Below are 19,718 nucleotides of genomic sequence, written 5' to 3' on the forward strand. Positions count from 1 at the left end.
TAATTGCACGCACAGAAACACAGACCATACAAAACATTTAACACTCATCGACAAGCTGTTATTTAAATATTTAGCTTTTTGTAAAAATAATTAGGAATTTAGGGATGAAATTTCCAAACACAGGTGCTGCAGCAGAGCAGGCGAAGCTCCGATAGCATAATGCAGTTTTTGGAGCTGGGCCATCAGAGTTGGAATCCTGGGTTCCAAACTCGTCCCTCCGTATTGGGTGGGGGTGTGACCTTGGACAAGCTCCTTACTTGTCAGTGCCTCCGTTTCATTGTCTGTAAATTAGGGTAATAGTGCTGTTTAACTACAGGGTTGTGGGGGTAGTTAAACGAGCTAACAGTGTAAAGAAAGCCCTTAGAACTGTACCTGGTAAGTGGTAAGCACTCTTACACCTTAACTACTGTCCTCAAGAAAGACATGTCCTCCTCCTCTTCATTAGAATCCAGAGCACCTTCAGGGAGGCAGAATCAGGAAGGCGACTGGGTATGGCAGATCTGCGCTTAGACCCTGCTGCTCTGCGGTCCTGGCTTTGCCAGTGGCTGCCTGTGTACCACTGACTTGCACTCTCGTGACCTCAGTTCCTCATCTGTGCAGTGGGGCTTCATATGAACTACCTCACTGGTGTGGTTCGAGGATTAAATGAGACGAACAAGCAATGGTTTATTGCAGTGCATTGGTCCGCTCCACAGAGGGCAGTTACTAAAGTCCCCCATCATCTTCGTGGCTGCATCCCTGCTGCCTCAAATGTGCAACTCTGTGGGGGTCATGTCACATCTCGTGGTGTGGTTGCTCATCTGGAAAATGGAAACACCCAACTCACTGGCTGTGTTGTGAGGATCAGATTAGAGTGGCTGAGAGTGTGTTACAATGTGTAAAGTCCTGCATGGCCACAGGCCACTGGTCTAAGGGGTGTGTTCTCACTCCTGCTAGGAGCAGAGCAGGGAGCTCAATGCTGGGGAGAAGCGCGGGACTGCGTAAGCAGATTGTGCATCTGTGTTTCCTTACTGTTGTTACGGGAAACTGTTCTTGGGTGAGCAAATACAGATAATGCCTTTCTTACACCTTTCTTTTCTTTATTCTTTGCGTTGTCCCAAGAAGAGTTCAAATGGAAGCCTATATTGGATGAGTTTGCCTCCTTTCCAAGAGATGTGCATTTGTAATCACTTCATAGATTCATTTTACTAAAACGGGAACATGTACTGCTGTACGGCTTCTACACACTTGGCATACTTCACGCGTGCTATGCTGGCACTCTGTGCAATGCACACTGTGTACCCACATGTGATGTGTGTGTCCCTTAGCCCATTGTACCCCCCCATCCCTAACATGGCTTTCACCTTCGTTTCCCTGTGAAACTTTAAAGCTCCCTGGAATGCCTGGCCCCCTTGTTGGAGGTGCATCTGTCCTGAGGCAGGAGTCAGGGCAGCCTCACTGGCCCAGCTAGGAAAGCCACTCCAGGCTGCCATTTTATTTCTCTAGCCTTGGGTTTACCTGTCACTTCCCATTGCTCAGTTCAGCTCACGTGGGCTCCAAGGGTGTTAACAATCTACATAGGGGTCGCTTTACAGTGTCCCAGGAGAGATAGGGGTGGGAAAGCCACTGTCACAGTGCCATGCTCAGGCATTTGAGAAAACACTTTCTTCACTCACTGCTATTGCACATTGGAATAAGACAGAGGCTTTTCATACAGAATTTAGAGACAAAAGTCCAAGTTTGATTCTAGGCTCTGTCAACTGTTAATCAAATAACCTTGGACATGGCATTTCAGATCTCTTAGGTCTCAATTTTCTTGTCTGAAAAATGGATGCACTCTTTAATTTGAGAGTTAACAAATAACTTGTAAATTTGCCATGATACCTATGAGGGTGTTTAATAAAACAGAATGTGCTTTATAAAGATGAGTTATCACTATTATATTTCCTAAGAGTTGTGGCTGGAACTATTTTTTTTCATACCTGTTTTACCCTGTATTTAGCTAGGCTTTTGGGTGAATTTTTTGACAAGAGGATTAGTCATTTAATTATATTATGCAATTAGTTTAGATTGATCCTGGAGAATTAGTGTGAAATCTGAATTATATATATTTTTTGTATTAATCATGCTTTTATTACTCTTAAGTACTTTACTTAAAATGCAGTCCACAGGTGAATGGTGGTCACTGTTTTATGAAACAGAGGTCTTAGTGGGCTCCACTTTAGGCCTACAAAAAGTTCATTGATAATTAACATATTAGATATTAAAAATGAAACCAATATTGCTAAAGCATTTGAAAACCTTTTGGAATCTCTTAGGTCAAATCCTGTTTACTAACTGGTCTAACAATCTTCTTATTTTTTTTTGGTACCGGAGATCGAACTTGGGTCTTTGCGCTTGCATAGCAGGCAGAGAAACTACTGAGCTAAATCCCCAGCCCTAACAATCTTCTTCTTAATAGGCAGAGGGCAGGAAAATGTCAGCATAACTCATTATGATTCCGAACTAGAATAATCTATATTATTAGTTTACTGTTATTATATATGCTAAAATCTGTAAAAGACCTCATGGGCCATTAACAACTAGGAGATTAATAGACATTATCACTATTAAAATCTCTGTTCTCTTAGTCATGCTTCATCTAGTCATTGGTGACTGTCTTCATTAGGAGCATGCTAAGTTAAATTGATTTTGTTTTTGTAAAGCAATATGCATTGCTTCTGCTTGCTCTTCTGATCTCTAGGCCAGTTTTATTGTATCTTTTAAATATTTTAAAATTGACATGGCCACAGGCACCATTTGCAGACCAGTTGACTTATAGTAGACAGATGTTATTTTAGGCGCATCACACATTCTGTGATACAGGCATTTCCAAGTGGGGAGTCTAAGGCAAAGAAATGTTCACTTCCTATTCTCAGTGGAGGATATATAAAATGATAGTAGCTTTATTTTGGTCTCTGTCGCCCACCAAATATGGCTATCCATTTCCCCGGCTGGCTACCCCTTGAAGAGGTAGCTAATCCACCACCCACACAATATGCCAGGTGGGAAAGCAGAAACATCCTTAGTCTTTTCCTGCAAGTCCCTGGGCAAGATCTCCAGTCGGGTTTTCTTGTTCCAAGACCAGTCCCACAGGTATGAAAGGGATGCCTTCCGAATAAGCAAGCTCTCTATGCATTACAGTGGAACACACACCTTGTACAGATCTGGGTTTAGCAGTGTCTCTTTGTCTACTTAGACCCCCACAGACACCCTGCACAATCAGGTTGTTCTTTTTTAAATTCAATGGACTTGGGATGTTGAAATATAAGTAGAATCAAATGGTTTAAGAGGGCATCTTCCTGCTCTTAGGTGGGTGTATATTTATAGAGAATGACCACCCAGTGTATCTCACTGTCTGTAGCTAGGTACTGACAGGCACCTGTAACTATGTATTTGCAGCTGAGGAGTAATAAATCCAGCACAGGGTCTTAGTTTCAGTTGCCAATCCATGGAACCATTCTCAGCAGGAATATGGGAAAAATGTACAACAGATAAGCTGAATTTTGCTCTTTTCATACAGTCACATCTGGCTTCCCTGGCCCATGGAGGGACAGAGGACACTATTGACAAGTGAAGGGTGTAGCTGAGTAAAGTTGAAAATCTAAAAACACCAAAATATGACAGGTTTAATGTTTGGGGTGGAAAAGGCACCATATGTTTGCTTTTTAAATTTTTAACTTGGTAAACAGGGTATATATTGAACAGGATATGACTTACCTGGGTGACTCTGGGTTATCTTCAGGAAAAATTAATTACTCTATTGATCTGTAAATAGCACAGCCTTCCAAAGGCCACCTAGGTAGGGGAGTTAGCTGGTCTTATCCTGAGGGCCCTCATTTGCTAGAATGTTCTGGTCTGTTCTGTTTCTTTTTCTTCTGACTTCAGTTCTGATTTCTAGGACTTACTGTCACTTTAATTTATTTCACCATTTCAAACATCCAGTATTTATCTTCTCTATCTCTTCCATCTTCTATCTGCTTTCTTTGTCTCCCCAACTTTTAAAGATTACAAAAGCTTTGAAATATAACTAATACCTGTGTACCAACTATTCAGAGTTAACAAGTGTTTCTTTTATTTTCTTTTCCAACTTTGTGGCTTTTTATTGTTTATGCATGGCTCCAGTCACTTTGCCTTGTGCAGTTATCCCCAGTTGAAGAGAAAGCATGTCCTTTTTTTATTGTTTTGTTTCATTTTTGTTTTTTTCTCTTTTTTTTGAGGGGAAAAAGTAACATAGAGATTTACAACCTCTCTGAATAGTTCTAGTGCTAGATGCCTAAGCATTAGATAAATGGGTTACTATGTAATGTGCTTATATTGGAAAGTTAAATGATAATAATAGGATGCAGTTATAGAAAAACCTAGGACCACCTCCTAAATATCAAATTAGATAAGTTTCCTCTGGGACAAACTGTGCTGGGTACACATTCGCGGAAGCTTTACTTTTTGAGAAATTATAGCTCAGGATCGAATATTAGATAGACAATCTAGAAGAGATTCTATTCTCTTAGAGTTTTATCACCTGAAATTGATACTTTCAGTATAGTGGATTTCATGATATTTCAGAACAATGTAAGCAATACATAAATAAGTAAATAAAGGAGAAAGAAAACTGTTTTTGACAGTAGCATGCTGATTAATAAATGAAGAAATAATAGAGTCAAACACGTCATTTTCAACCATCATAATAATAATTTATTTAGGTAAGTGTCATCAATTAATACTAAGGCAAGTGGGTGAAAGTGTGATGGAGTATAACATAAAAACAGAGTTGCAAAGTGACTCCCCACAAACGACTTATTCATTACAAAAGAAAAAGTGATTTGGGGGAGGATAGATTTGGAGGATACTGCCTAACTAAGAGTCACATTTAGGCTTGCCATTAAGGGGATAAAATGCCATCATGTGCCTCCTGATGTGACACACTGAGGAAACAAAGCCACTCTTGTTGTTTTTTCCAAAATGCACAGCCTCAATCTAATCATGAGAAAACACCAGAGGACCCCAAATTGACAGATGTCTACGACGTAGCTGATCAGTAATCCTCAAATCTCTCAAGGTCATGAAAATCAAAGAAAGCCTGAGAAATGTTTCAGACTTAAGAAGACTAAGGAGACTAAATGCAGGGCCGGGGATTTAGCTCAGTGGTTCCGCCACCTGCCTTGCAAGAGCAAGGTCCCGAGCTCAATCCCCAGTACCAAAAAAAAAAAAAAAAAAGAGAGAGAGAGACTAAATGCAAAATGGGATCCTGTGTCCTGTGGTGGACTCTGTTCCAGAAAGAAATTGATATGAAGAACATTAGGAGGAGGACAATAGGCATGCTTTGGATGTGGAGTATAGTTGAGATCATGGAAGTGCGTCAGTGTTAAATTCCTTCCTTCCTTCCTGCTTTTCTTTCTTCCTTCTTAGTGCTAAGGACTGAGCCCAGGGCCTTGTGCATGGTAGGCAAGTACTCTACCACTGAGTTACATCCTCTGTCCTAACTTTCTTGATTTTGTTAATTATACAATGGTTATGTAAGACAGTGTTCTTGTTATTAGAAATATCCACAATGCATTTAGGAGTAAAACAATTTGATTTTGGCAACTCACTTTCATATGTTTTAGAAAAAAATTGTGTGTGTGTGTGTTTCTGTGGAAAGACAGGGAATATGTATCAACGCCAAAGATCAAGTGCCTGTGGCAAAATATTACTCTGTGCATCTGGATGGAGGGTTTAGATGACTACTCTTGCAACTTTTTTTGAAGTATTACATTACTTCAAAATCAAATATGAAAATAAAAAGAGTACCACATAATCATTTTAAAATTCATGGAACTTAGAAGACAAGGAAGTTTCATAATTCGAAAATTCAGAGAAAAAGCCAAAGTTAGTTTATCCTACAACATTCATCTAAAACATAACAAAATTTTCACGTACCTGAACGTAAAGATACTCGAAAGCAACTGGATCTCTCCTTAACAGGTCAATCGGATCCTTTGGGACAAAGCTAATTCGGAAAAGACACCTCATCTTATGGGAGCTGGGCCTCTGTGTCACCTGGAAGAGCAGAGCCATGACACAAAAACACTTCAGTGCTAACTGAGAAATGGCTGAGGGACACAAAAGCAAAGTCAGCTTTCTTCAACACTAAGGAGAGAAGCAGTTGAAGTTCTTTTTGTATTTAGCATAGGAGATGTGATAAAAAATATGGTATGTGCTTAAATATAAATGAATTATTACAATAGAAGACACATTACCAAGAATTCCCCTGAAATGCCCTCACTTCAAACACACTTACATCATCATTCTTGCCACTCTGTGGAGTAGTTTTGGAAGTCCTCTTTTGTACTTACTTGACTTTAGTTGTACTGTTGAGGTTACTTTAATGTCCTTAATCTATTGGAAATGTTTGCCTTTCATGGTCATTTTGACTTTGGGGAAGAGCCACGAAGTTTCACAGTGCCAGGACTGGTGACTCAGGTGGATGAGGGCACACCATCATGTTTTTATGAGCCTGTCTTTCCATTGGATGACTCTCAGCAGCAGCATCCACTGTACTTTGATCACTCCTCATAAAGACACAAAAGAGGACTTCTAGAGCTGCTTCAGGAAGTGGTAAGAATGATGGGATAAGTGTGTTCAAAGTTAGGGGGATTAATGGCAATGTGTCTTTTACTGTGATAATTTTTAAAACTCTTTTATTCATTTATTTTCCGGTACCAGGATCAAACTTAGGACCTTGTGCTTGCTGGACAGGCACAGCACCACTGAGCTACATCCCGGTCCAATTTGTAAAAATTTGAACATTCACTGTATATTTTGATCACTCCTTCCTTGTACATACTCATTCCCTGAAAAGGGCACCTTACCTTGAAGCTTAGGTTGAGCTGCCCAGAAGCAGAACCTGAGATGAGGGTTTGCATTCGAGGAGCTTATTAAGGAACTGCTCCTGGGAGAGAGTACTATGGGAGAGGGGGGAAGCAGGTGAGGGAAAGAGGGAAGACAGCGCATGGTAGGGCATAGAAATTCACACATACATTTCAATATACCAATTTTTATCCTGTTCAGAAATGGTAATAACTGCACTGCATTGACTTCAAAGGCACAGATCTGGTTTGACCAGGATATTTAAACCAATTTGCTTAAGAGTTGCTTACTGAGTTCCAGAAGAGGCTTTTGAAGTGTCCTTGTTCAGGTTAATCAGCATGATGCTATCCCACAACCTAGGTGTTACTAGGGCTCAGAAACGATAAATGGAAACATAAAGCTATGGGGCTTTCGCTAGACTCACAGTAACTTGCTGTCTGCTCACAACTCCTTGGCACTTATTGCTGCGGGCTAACAGCCCTTTAGTACAGTACCTGGAACCATCTGACAGCATGAGGCAAACCTGAATAACCAAGGAAAGACTGTCCTTAGGCATAGCCCACCACCAACAACAGACCTCATGTTGGGGGCCAAATGCCCCAGCTGCCTCTCCCGTGGCATGGGACACCTCTGACATGTGTATTCAGTCCTCCCAGTGGGATTGAGCTTCTGTGGCCCACAGTGGAAACTGGCAGTAACACATTCTTCATTGGCTTCCCAGCTTTTTCCATTTCCCTCCCCAATTCCTCTTCCAGAATTTCCTGAGATCTGCTTCCAAACAAGCCCCATGCATTCTAATCCTTAAATTATGCTTCTGGGGGAAATCAGCTGCAGACACAGCTCCCACACGAGGGACTCTGTCTACCAGGGCTTGTTCCTACGTAATGTTATCCACTTCCAAGAGTGCTTTGGCACAGGTTAAAATAGTAATCATTGGATGTGATTGCTGTCCATCAGAGAAATGTAAATTAAAACTGCACTGAGATCCCATCTTACCCAGAAAGAATGGCCATCATCAAGAAATCAAATAATAACAAATGCTGGTGAGGCTTTGAGGAAAAAGGAACCTTTCTATATTGTTGGTGGGAATGTAAACTAGTACAATCACTATGGAAATCAGTATGGAGATTCCTCAAAAAACATGACTAGAAGTTCCATTTGACCCAGCTATTTTCTAGGTATCTTCCTGAAAGAGTTAAAGACATCATATTACATGATCCATGCATACTCATGTTTATAGCTGCACAATTTATAGTAGCTAAATCTTGGAAGTGACCTATATGTTCATCAGCAGTTGAATGGATAAAGAAAATGTGGTATCTATACAGAATGGAGCATTACTCTGCCATAAAGAGGGCTACATTTGAGGGCACTTGAAGGGAAATGAATGCACCAAGACCATGATGTTAAGTGAAATAAATCAGATATAGGCTTAAATTAACATTGTATGGTTTTGCTTATATGAGAAACCCACAGTATAAATAAAGAGCAAAATAAAAGATAACAGCAAACAGGAAGATAGTTCTTCTGCAAAAGAGAAGGGGATCAAGAGATGGTGAGAGGAGAAGGGAAGGAAAAGGGATGACAGAAGAAGGTGTGTTATGTACATGTATCGACTCCCCATGATGAATGCAGTCACGACTAGTCCTGGAAACATGCGCTAATAAAAATAGTTCAAAAAGCAACAAAAGTATCAGTAGATTTGAGCCTGATAGAAATGATTGGTCAAGTTTACAGATAGGAATATGAACCAACACAAATAGCAGCTTTCCAATACAGTAAATTGAAATGGATTAAGTCAAGAGAAGAAGGGATATTTGCAGGACCTGATGTGTGCAGCACCAACTTTTAATTATGCCACCACCAAGAAACACTCTACTGTGATGGTGCTTCCTGTTCCTCCGTCCATCTGGTGCTATCGTCATGCTTCAGCACCTGGTGTTCTCTCATGACCTCCCTCTAACGTTCTCTCATCACCACAGTCTCCAAGGTAGAGTGCATTTGTTGAAATGTCTAAGGCATTCCACAAAGACTGCTGGTGTGAAATTCTAAGTGAGGGTGCTCTGTTGAATTCAGCAGCCAAACAGCCTGCTTTTCTCTCCAGAGGACAGATAAGGGTGGCATCTTGGTAACCAGGAACTGGGACACCTTGGCAGATCACATATTTATAGCAGGAAAGACCGGGGAAGAGATTTCAGGCTATGCAAAAAAGTCTTCAGTATGCATGCAGAATTTCAAACAACTAAATATGATTTTAGTTTTATTTACATATTCTCAGAAACCATTTCTTTTTAATGATTTAAAGAGATCAGTGATCAAAACAGTCAAACAAGTCATTGCAATAACATAAAATAGAATTCAACAGAGCTATATTCCCTGTGAGTAGCTGCTGGGTCTTTGGATGACAAATCTGTTTAGGTGACCAAATGACAGGCTATGAAAGATTGACCAAAAAGAGACCATCACCTTGAGGTATAAAATGCATTGCGAATTTCAGTGGTTCCTTCAGTGGGGCCACTGGGGATGCAGTCACTGCATTTAAAGGGATAGAGGGAGGGGTGTTCTGAGGCTGCATGGGCTCTGCTGGCCCCAGCAGCTTTGCCCCTGAGGGTGATGTCTCACAGACCTGAGTTAGCATCTCCTGTTCATGCAGCAAGAGCAACTTGGTCCCGGCCCCTTCTGTCCTCTGCTCCAGCATGAGGGAAAAGTGCTCAATGCCTTTGATGGAGAGCTTCTCTTGAAGAGTTAAGATGACATCCTTGCAGAGAAAACATTGACACAATGAGATCAAACTACAGGCTGCTCTTTTCTGGAGTCTACAATGCTTGGAGAGTTGTAACATATTCAGGCTTCACATCTCAAAATTGTGTACCTTTGCTTGATTCTGGAATGTGATGCTGCAAAGACCCGAAAGACACAGAAATGAGGCTTTCCTTCCCTTGGCCTTTTCGTGGCCTCTACCACCACTCAAATTCTCTATGGCACTCAAAACAGAGTGGTAACAAGGTGAATAGCCAGAAGCACAGCTTTCCTATTACTTAGTCTTAAATGAGAAAGGTTGTCAATAGATGGTATAGCTTGTTCAGTTCAAGTCTCCTCTCTACTAAATGAGGTAGTGATTAAATGAGTTCTGAAAGTGCTCTTCCCCAGGGCTTGGCAGAAGAAGGTCTGCAGGGCAAATCCAACCCACTGCCAGTTTTGTAAAGAAAGTTTTGTTGGGACAGGTTCAGGCCCATTTCTTCCTCTTTTGTTGATAGCTGCTCTTGAGCAATGCATCAACAGAACTGAGCAGAGGCTTGAGTGGCCTGGACTACTTGCTCTCTGGCTCTTCACAAACATAGCCTGCTGGCCCCGGTCCTATCCTGCTGAAGGAAAGGGCAGTGTGCTGGTGGTGGGGACTGTGGGCTCCAGAGATGGTCCATCTGGTTTTCTAATCCAGCTCCACTGCTTCTTAGCTATGCAGCTTTGGGCAAGATATTTAATCTCTAAGTATCTTAGTTCCCTATCTGTCAGGTGGGGATGATAATAATGCTTGCCTTGGAATGGATATAAGAATTAAATGAGTCCATATATAGAAAGCATTTATTATAACACTGTTTGGTGCAGAGGTAGAGCACTATAAAATATACGTTCATTTAACGTTTCTGGGGAAGGTGGAATAAGCAAGCTTTGTTGGTAATCTTTTCTAAGATTAAACATGTGTCATTAGAAAAGGGTCCCAGGCACAAATGCACACATTTACTGCAGTGCAAAAGTAATCTCTTCATCCTTTACTTTCTTATGTACTTGAAAAGTAGGAAATGATCCCTCCTCAAGGTAACTATGTTCAGATGCTAACAATCCCATAGAACACTGGTTCTCAACCAAGGGAAATGCTGCCCCACAGCAACATTTAGAAATTTCTGCAGACATTTTTGTTGTCACAGTGGGGTGGGGGATGAATGTGTAGATGCTAGGGACACTGCTAAACATCTTACAATGCACAAGACAGCCCCACAGCAAAGAATTATCTGGTCCAAAATCTCAATCGTGCCAACATAGAGAAACTCTGCTGTATGTAACATTTTCTTTTACTGACTTTTCAGATGTTTGGATTCTTCTCTGTGGCCCTTTAAAAAAATTTCAGCCCTTACTAAAATGAAATCCCCACATCCACCCACCCTCAATTGTGCAACAGGAATGCCCGAGCCATGTTGAATTTCCTGAAAAAATTCTCTGCTTTATAATTTTTGCACAAGGTGCAGGAAAGAGAAAACAAAATCAGCCTTTTGTATAGCAACACATGCTTTAGAAAACATTCTCCTCAACCACCAGGGAGGGCACTAGAAAATTGATAGCTACAGTTTTTCCCTATTGTAACTCTGTAGCAAGAATTTTGGCAATTTTTATTAAACAGTGTCATATTCCTTTCATAACTGTACTATTTCTATTTTACGCCTACCAGCCAGTGTCTATTGTGATAATAAGGCTGTTTGGTGCAAGATAAGATAACTTGAATTTGATGTGAACTCTTTGCATTGCTCCTCATCTTCTCATTGTCATACACAATCCTTGGGGAAATCAAACTCAGTCTAGTGTGGGTTCCTATAATAAAGAGGCCAGAGGGAATTAACAGCAAATCTTTCTTAAATTTAGATTTGTTTCTGTTAAGAAATGCACTCAAGTCATTGCCTACAGCTTTGAATGGGGTAGGGAGTCCAACAGCAAGGAACCGAGCAGAACAAGGCCCTGGTGTCAGAGAGAATGGTAGTAGTCTAGCTCTATGGGTCATTTCGAGATCTGCAAATGGTGGCCTGTAGGTCCATCTGGCCTTGCCAATTTGTTCACATGTGGCCTGTGCAATAGCATAGTAACCTGCCTAAAGGCCAGGCGAGTGGTCAGCTGCATCACAATAAAATCTTGGGACACCAAGGTTCAGGGGAGCTTCCTTTGTTGGAAGTACCCCCATGCGTATCACCACACATCATTTCTGGGAGAATGAAGGGCTGTCTGCAAGAATCCATTGGGAGAGGACACTGGAAGGCTCTTTGCCCACACCACTCCACCCCAGCCCCAGCTATGTACCCTTGCCCACTGTTGATTTCCTTCTCTGGCCTTTTGCTGTAATAAACTGTAACCATGAGGCTGACAAATTGCTGAGTTTTGTGCATCCTTTAAGTGAATCATTGAATCTGTGTGTAGTCTTAAGGACTCCCCTAACTCCCCTGTCTGTGGCTGTTTTCATGATGCAACAGGAAGACTGAACCCCCAGAACTTAAAGTATCTGCTATCTGGCCCTTCCCTGAAAAAGCTGGCCAACTCCTGCATCAGTCGATCAATAATTCGATTACCATCTCACCATAAATGGGTAATGAATAGAGAAGAAAAGGAACAAGGCTTTGTCAGTCATCCTCATTTAAAATTAGTAGCCTTGGATGAGAGAAGTTAGTATTTCACCTGGAATGATTTAAGGATGACTTAATGCTCTAACATCAATCTACTAATATCATCCACTCTGTTGCCTCCTAAATCACCACATATTTAAAGCAATTCAAAACAAGCTGCTTGCTGGTATCACGACAATGAGAACATGCAGTGAGTGGGTCTTTGCAGAAATGCTTCCAAACGTGAGGTCCATGCTGGTTAATTTAAAACACTGAGAACTAGGGGTTGACTATTGATAGACATTTTTGACATGGAGTTGATATTCTTTTGATAGATTATTTGTACAGATCATCACTAGGTACTTTTTTTTTTCTTTTACATCCATAGAACCTTTATTACTATGCCATTTGAAGAAAGCCTATTTTAGGCTGATGAAACATTAGGGAGCAATCAATTTCTGAACAGACTTTTGTCCGATAAAAAAAGAGAATATGCACTTTTCTTTTTCAGGAAAAGCATGGGGGAAAAACCCATATGCTTTGCTATGATGCCTATTATGTAAAACTCACCTGTGGCTCTGAAATAATAGGATTGCTTTGTAGTTCTTCCTTTCCACCCATCTTCCTCATTCCCGACTCTGTATGCATCATTCCCATGAAATTAGTTACAGCAATTAAAAGTAAGCATTATCGTTACATTAGTTTGCCCCTTGTTTTTGCTGGACACCAAAATAGCAGATATTCAATTAACAGCTAACATCTTAATCTTGGTGGCTGACATTGCTGAGAAATCATGCTGGCTTTGGGCAGGGTGCCAACCCCTCTTGGTGACAATCATGTTATTTTAATTACTCTGCAGTTACATTAAAATGACAAGCCTAGTGTTTCTTCACTGATAGCATGTTATATAACATTTTGTAACACCGAGGTGGTTAAGAACAGAACCTTCTGGGTTAAAGCTTTTTGTTTTGATTTGATTTTAAGTATTCATATATTATATGAATATTTAAGTATTCATACCTTATATGGAAGCAATCAACACAATTGCAGAAATAAGAGAACAGTTCTAAAAGAAGGTGCTGCTACACTGGCCTCACCGTACGTCTTTTACTTCGTACCTGGCAGTGTCCAGGTACCAAGGTTATCAGATTGTCTTACCTTTATGGAGGTGCTGCAGTCAAAGCGAAATGATTTGGTCTGCCCATTTTCCAGATAGACTTTCAAAACATTTGGCATAAAAAGAAGTGAATTGTCTTTAACCGTTTCCTGTTTAACAAAACAATGTGGGGGTAGTTAGTACAGGTCAGTCGAACTAGAATTCTACTTCTGGTACTGGAAACACATCTATAGTTTATCCTAACCACAACATAAGAAAGCAATCAAACTCTCAAAAGCCAACCAAGCTGTCCCTCTGGCGATATCTGAGTTAAGATGTTCATAGCAACATCTTTTTCCAGCTACAGTTAACTCACCTGATTGAAATAAAAGACATTTGCCCATCAAAAAATCAATTAGGTGCGTTTTAAAAAAAAAAAAATTCAAGATTCCCATTGGGAAATACAATCACAAACACAATTCCTTTGTAATCAGCCTCTGTTTGGAATTACAAGCGCAGACTTGCATAGAGCAGGATGAATTGAGCAGCACAGGGACCAGAGCTGGGCTGTTGCTGGCACCTAATGGCAGTAATATCACAAGTGATTAACACAGTGAGTCCCAAGCATTAACTAGCTCAGAATGTGACGTTACTTTGTGAAACTCTTTTTAATCCATTTAGAAACGTTCCTCAAACTCAAAAGGAAAATATAAAGAAAAGGTTAGTGTGTTAAGAGAGTAAATCATTAAGTCTATAGTGAGCAGATCACAATTTGGAGATAACTTAAAAAGATGCCAGCTTAAAACACAATTAAAAGTAAATAGCAGAAATGTATTCCTTCGGATTTTTTTCAATTGAACATTGTGAGAGATGAGAGAGATGACAGTAGGGGCAGGAGAAGGAGAAGGCACGTTTGCAGGAGTTCTGTAGTCCTGGGAGGGAACTGACTAATGCACATGTAGTCGATCACAAAGTTCATAGGGGTTGGGGGAACTCAGCAATCACGAAAGCGTGGACCCCTTGGTCTGCAGACAGGATATTCAGACATTTGCCAGTCTTACAGTCTGAGCAAGTTCAACCCCTACATATTTTCTTAACAGCTTACCTGCCTTTCACTGCCTATTTCTTTCTGAATTTCTCCCCCTCCTTCCTACTTCTGCTGACTTCCCAACATGGCTTTCCTGCTACCCAATTCACTGAGTAAGTCTGCATCCAAGTCCAGAACAAATGGCACCCCAGAACTGAGTGGGGTCGACTGGGAAAGAAGTCATTAAAGCTGAGGAGCAGACACATGACCGAAGGTCTGGCATCCACAGGTCTGTGACGAGGCTACAGGAGACCACCAGCGCTTAGAGCTGTCCTCACCCATGAGCCCTGTTATGTCCAGTAATGAAGCAACACTGACACTGCTGTAGCAGCTTCTAGGATCATGCTCTTTCTAAAGATTCCCAGTCTTATGGTTGGAAAAGCTCCCAGCAGAAAAGGTCAGTTTCAGATGACCCTTCGGATCCTCTGTGCCTGGAACCTTCCAGCCTTCAAGTGGGACCATCTTGTTGCAAATATATTGTGTATCACAATCCTGTATTTGAAGGATTCACAAGGGTCCACTGAGGTGAGCAGGAGAGGCCATGATAGAATGGGACTTTGGAGGGTGACATGGGAAGTGGCAATTGGGAGAAGAAGGTCCTGCTTTCTCCAGGTCTGGGGGCTCTGCCTATGAATGCAAAAATCTTTCCAGCACATGGCTTCTTTGCTATTTTGATTTGTTGAAAGATCAGAAAACTTATTTTGCTCAGAGGGAAAAATTCAGAATGGAAGCTTAATATTTTTCTCAAAATACATAATGGTCTATTTTGTGGAAGAACACTTAGTTGGAGGTAGTTTCAAAGAGGCATATTTAACTCAGCATGAACGTGTGCCAGTCTTCCACACTAAATGGACTCCTTTGTAAAGCACTTCCTAACACCGAGAACATTCTAGGAAACACTGGCCTTCCCATATCTTGGCTCTGTGAGAGGGGATTAAGGCACAGCCCAAGGATCTCTAAAGCCCGTCATCATCCTGAGGGTCAACACCCCTGTGCAAACCAACAACCAGGTTCAGATAGATCCTTCTGGAAAGATTACTGACTTTGCTTGAGTGCAATGGACTTGCCTCAGTGACTTGGAGTCACAAAACAGGTGACTGTCAACTCACCGACACTTGGCCGTTGATGATGACCTCCTCGGAGAAGCGTACTTTGACTGGGTTGGACTTTAGTCTTGCCTTTTTTGCAGCACTAATAAATGCTGATTTGGGAGACTAGAAGAAAACAAAACACTTCATTTGATTACCGGAAGCATAATGCAAACTTGTACTAGCTGTTTTTCGTCTTTGTCCTCATAGATATGCAGTACTTTTGCTAAAATATAAAATGTTTGGTATATATCCAATTCATTGATGAAATGCAAACTGTGGGTACAGTTGAAACCTTACGATGTCCATAAACTGGTAAGTTTGAGTCACCAGTCCAGAGCTACAAACAGTATGTTTCACGTTCTCACTGAGTACATACCTAAGGATCTTTAAAACGGTAGCAACTGAAGTGCATAAACACTGCCTCTAAGAGTTTTGAACACAATGTGGAAGATGAGGGGGTGGTCAAATCTGATGTTGGGCTTTGGGTGAGTTGGTCATTAAGTACTTATTTTAATGAGGTGGAGAAGAGCCACTGATAGGCTGAAATGATTGATAATCCCAGTGTTATTCATGTTAAGAATATGTGGCCATGTAAGCAGGCAAGTACACACATGCACACACACACATACAAATGTACACATGTACTCGCTTAAGCACTCATGCCTAATGTATCTCCAACTTGAGTTTTAGCTTCTTGTTGGTTACTTCTGATCCGTGATCTTACTGGGCCAGGCTAGAGAGAAAACCTTGACTTACAGTTGCAAGTTGAATTCATATTCTCCTCACTTTACAGATTCTTTGTACTTTGTGATCCCATCCCTTTTACTAGAATGAGGGCGCGAGCAGCACAGGTCTTCTTCAGAAATCAGAGGTGCCAGGGAAGACCTTGCTTAGGAGGGTGCTGAGGTTCTGGGGGAGATTTTGCATGACCTTTATAAAATTGCTTCATTTGAGAATAATCTTTATTGTATAACTTTAATAAAGCCCAAAGAGAAGGTAATTCACATTTAGTAAATATTTACAGTGGTACTTTGGTTTATGAATGCTGTTGTTTGCAAACAATTTGGTTTGCAAACGGAAGCATTTTGCAAAATTTTGTGTTTCTTTGCAAACTCTGCATCAGGTGACATACAAGACTGCAGCCATCTTTCCCACACAAACACAAATGTGGCCATCTTACACACAATTGTAGAACAAATTAAATTTGTGAATTGAGGTACTACTGTACTATGTTGCCAGAATCATTTGTTTGTTTTTAAAAGAACTACGTTCTCTATTAAACCTAATATAGAGGTGAATTAATATTTTGAAGCATATCCTAGTTTATAAGCTATTTTATAAACTATAATGGTTGAACATTGCCAATTGCCTGCGGTAGATAGTGTAAGATGCTGAGGCTGTTCCATAACAATTTCTAGTAATTGGCCCCAGAATCAACACAAGGGTTTGACCTTCAGGATATTATATTAATTTCAAGGCACAAAAACCAACTGTAGTGGCTTTTACTTTGGATTTCAAATAAAATGAAAAAAAAATCTGAAGGATTTCGATTCTTGTCAAATACAAGTGTCTTGCAGTCAGTTAAATTAAAAACAACATGATATAATGGATAAATAAAAAGTGGTCTGTTCATACAATGGATATTGCACTGCCACAAAAAGGAATGAAGTGCTGACATATGCTGCAACACGGGGGAACCTTGAAAACATAACGCTGAGTGAAAGAAGCCAGACACAAAAGATCCACAGATTGTAAGATTCTATTTATGTGAAATGTTCAGAATAGGAAGATCCAGAGGGACAGAAAGTAGATTAGTACTTGCCAGGAGCAGAGGGAGGAGGGCAAAATGAAGAGTGACTCTTTAATGAATATGGAGTTTTCTTTTGAGTTGATGAGAAAATTCTGAAACTAGATACTGTTGTACAACAAAGTGCACATACTTAATGCTACTGAATTGTATTCTTTAAGATGTACAATTTTAAGCGGCAAATTTTATGTTACATGTAATTTACTATAATAAAAAATCACTGTTGTAAAAAACATAAAACCTGTGTGTGTGTGTGTGTGTGTGTGTGTGTGTGTGTATGCGTGTGTGTGGTGGGTGTAGTTTTGGCCTTAATACTAAAAGAATTCTACTATTTCTAAAGATTTCCTCCATACCTAGCTCAACTTTTGAGGTGAAAAGTGTCTCAGAAGATGGATGGATGGATGATTTATTCTCCAGAGCTTTAACTTACCCATTTATGCAAGACATTTTAAGAGAATGGCTGCCCTCTTACAAAACAAAACAACAAATCCAAAGAGCTCAGAATGACTGCTCTAGAAACCCCAGCTTTAAACATGTTCAGTGTGAGCTTTCGAAGACCTACTGCAGAGCCAAAGTGATGGGACAGAACTGGGCTCATCAGTGTCTGTGTAATTAGAGGCTGACTTTTGTGATGATTCATAAGGTAATCATACAGTGGTGGGCTCATTTACTTTTGATATACCACTTTTTAGCTGAAAGGAGAACATTCTTCTCCTTTAATGATTTTAAGCACCCAGTATTTATATTGGCACAATGAGTTTAGCACAGGGGAAGTGAGTGTGATAAAGTTACCCAGCTCAGACACTACCGATTCCATACCGTGCTTCCATGCAGTAAGGCCCTACTTCTCCAGAACTGCTGGTGAAACGAAATACTTCCCATGTGTTCCAGGTGCCAGATACAGAAGTTTACTCCTCTAAGCATCCTGGTTTTGCAATTTAATATTTTACCATATTTTCTTAGAATTTCCTACATGACTACCTGAGTCCATAGAAAAGTATATTTAACAAAGCTTTGTTTGGGGATATAATCTTAGAATGTACCGATGTCCCCAGGGGTCATGGATGTACATAGGATTAGTTGCCCATAAAGTAAATGATACCTCAGGGCAGAATTCGCCAAGGTAGGGATGCTTCTTCCTTCTCTTTATAGCTATAGTATGTCCACTTTGGGAAGCCTCCTTACTATATTTATTTACCACACCTTACTGACAAACATGCTTCTCTAGGAAGACCACAAAAGAAACACGATAGTCAAGGGTGTTAAATAAATACTGTATATATAATTTGAAATTAATAGACTTGGGGTAAAAGTCTAAGGGTCCACAACAACTGCACTTTTTTTGTTCTGGATTAATGACTATTTCATATGGACATATGTGTAAAAATTGCTTTTTGATAAAAAGTCTTCAAGTCTGAAGGCTACTTAATGACAATTGGCAAAGTAATGGCTTACTCCACTGGCCAGAGTTACAGTGGATGGAGGAGTGTAAACCAGTCAGGGCAGTAGTTTCAATGAAGATTTTTCTTTGCTACTTAAAAAATACACAATGTGCCCCACTCAAAATCTTGGTGAATTAATTCTTAGCAACCTGTAGGTGCCCATCACAACTATTTTGTATCCTGGGGTGGAAATGATGAGTAATTACCATTTAGAGTAATCAGATCTCCTGCAGTTAATTAATTTTAATATTGGCGGGTCCCTAATCAATCCCTGCACCTCTTTCCAAATTTGCTGTTGCCCAGGTGGCCACACTAGAGTGTGGTATGCTCCTGATGCTTTTAGATTCTCTTAGAAGTCATTAGAACATAGCATGAAAAAAATCACATAAATAAAATCAAATTCAGAAACTGAAGTATAGGCCTTGAAATCACAGGTCCTATAGCTCTACAGTACTACTGATATAGCGGGCATTGGGTATGTATTTGGTGAGGACTAGCCTACAGTTCTCTCTAGGAGACTTGGTTTGGAGTCCTCATCAAGCAGACCTCAGGGCAAGGGCAGTTAATTTGGGAGGTGTTGCCAGGAGACACAGGAAGGTGAATGGTGGAAAGCACACAGCAGGGGGAATAAGCCAGTAAAGTGCCCAATGTGAAATAAGGCACTGCTGTAGGACACTGGAGTTTATCTTACTGGTGACTCCTGGGAAGAAAGGCAGATCACATGCATCAGCACTACACTATCCAGGGAGAAGGAGCTAGGGTATTTGTCCACCATCTCCTACCAATCATAGGTGGAGTGCCTGCTTGTACTGCAAATTTCACAGCTTCATATTTTCCTGATGCCTCAATATCCTCATAAACAGTCTCTGGGCATTCTACCCAAGCAACCAAAGTGAATCAGTGTGATGAGGTTGGCACCTGCTGCAAATTCCCCTTACCACTCTCCCTTGACCATGACCTAGTGA

At 40.6% G+C, this 19,718-nt stretch overlaps 1 protein-coding gene across 14 annotated transcripts in view; it reads right to left on the minus strand.

The window, feature by feature from the left end:
* Frmpd4 (FERM and PDZ domain containing 4) overlaps positions 1 to 19,718 on the minus strand; it is a 1,030,958-nt gene that overhangs the window by 19,784 nt on the left and 991,456 nt on the right. For all 14 annotated transcript variants that reach the window (XM_087193747.1, XM_087193748.1, XM_087193754.1 and 11 more), the window contains 4 exons: positions 15,523 to 15,627; positions 13,389 to 13,496; positions 9,494 to 9,625; positions 5,938 to 6,057 (listed from right to left, as the gene is read on the minus strand). In XM_087193747.1, the coding sequence (XP_087049873.1) occupies positions 5,938 to 6,057; positions 9,494 to 9,625; positions 13,389 to 13,496; positions 15,523 to 15,627 (465 nt within the window). The remainder of the gene's footprint in view (positions 1 to 5,937; positions 6,058 to 9,493; positions 9,626 to 13,388; positions 13,497 to 15,522; positions 15,628 to 19,718) is intronic.

Source organism: Heterocephalus glaber, unplaced genomic scaffold (assembly GCF_053883595.1).
Source record: "Heterocephalus glaber isolate CG9 unplaced genomic scaffold, H.glaber_assembly_v1.0 deba00001594, whole genome shotgun sequence".
Lineage (NCBI taxonomy): Eukaryota > Metazoa > Chordata > Mammalia > Rodentia > Bathyergidae > Heterocephalus > Heterocephalus glaber.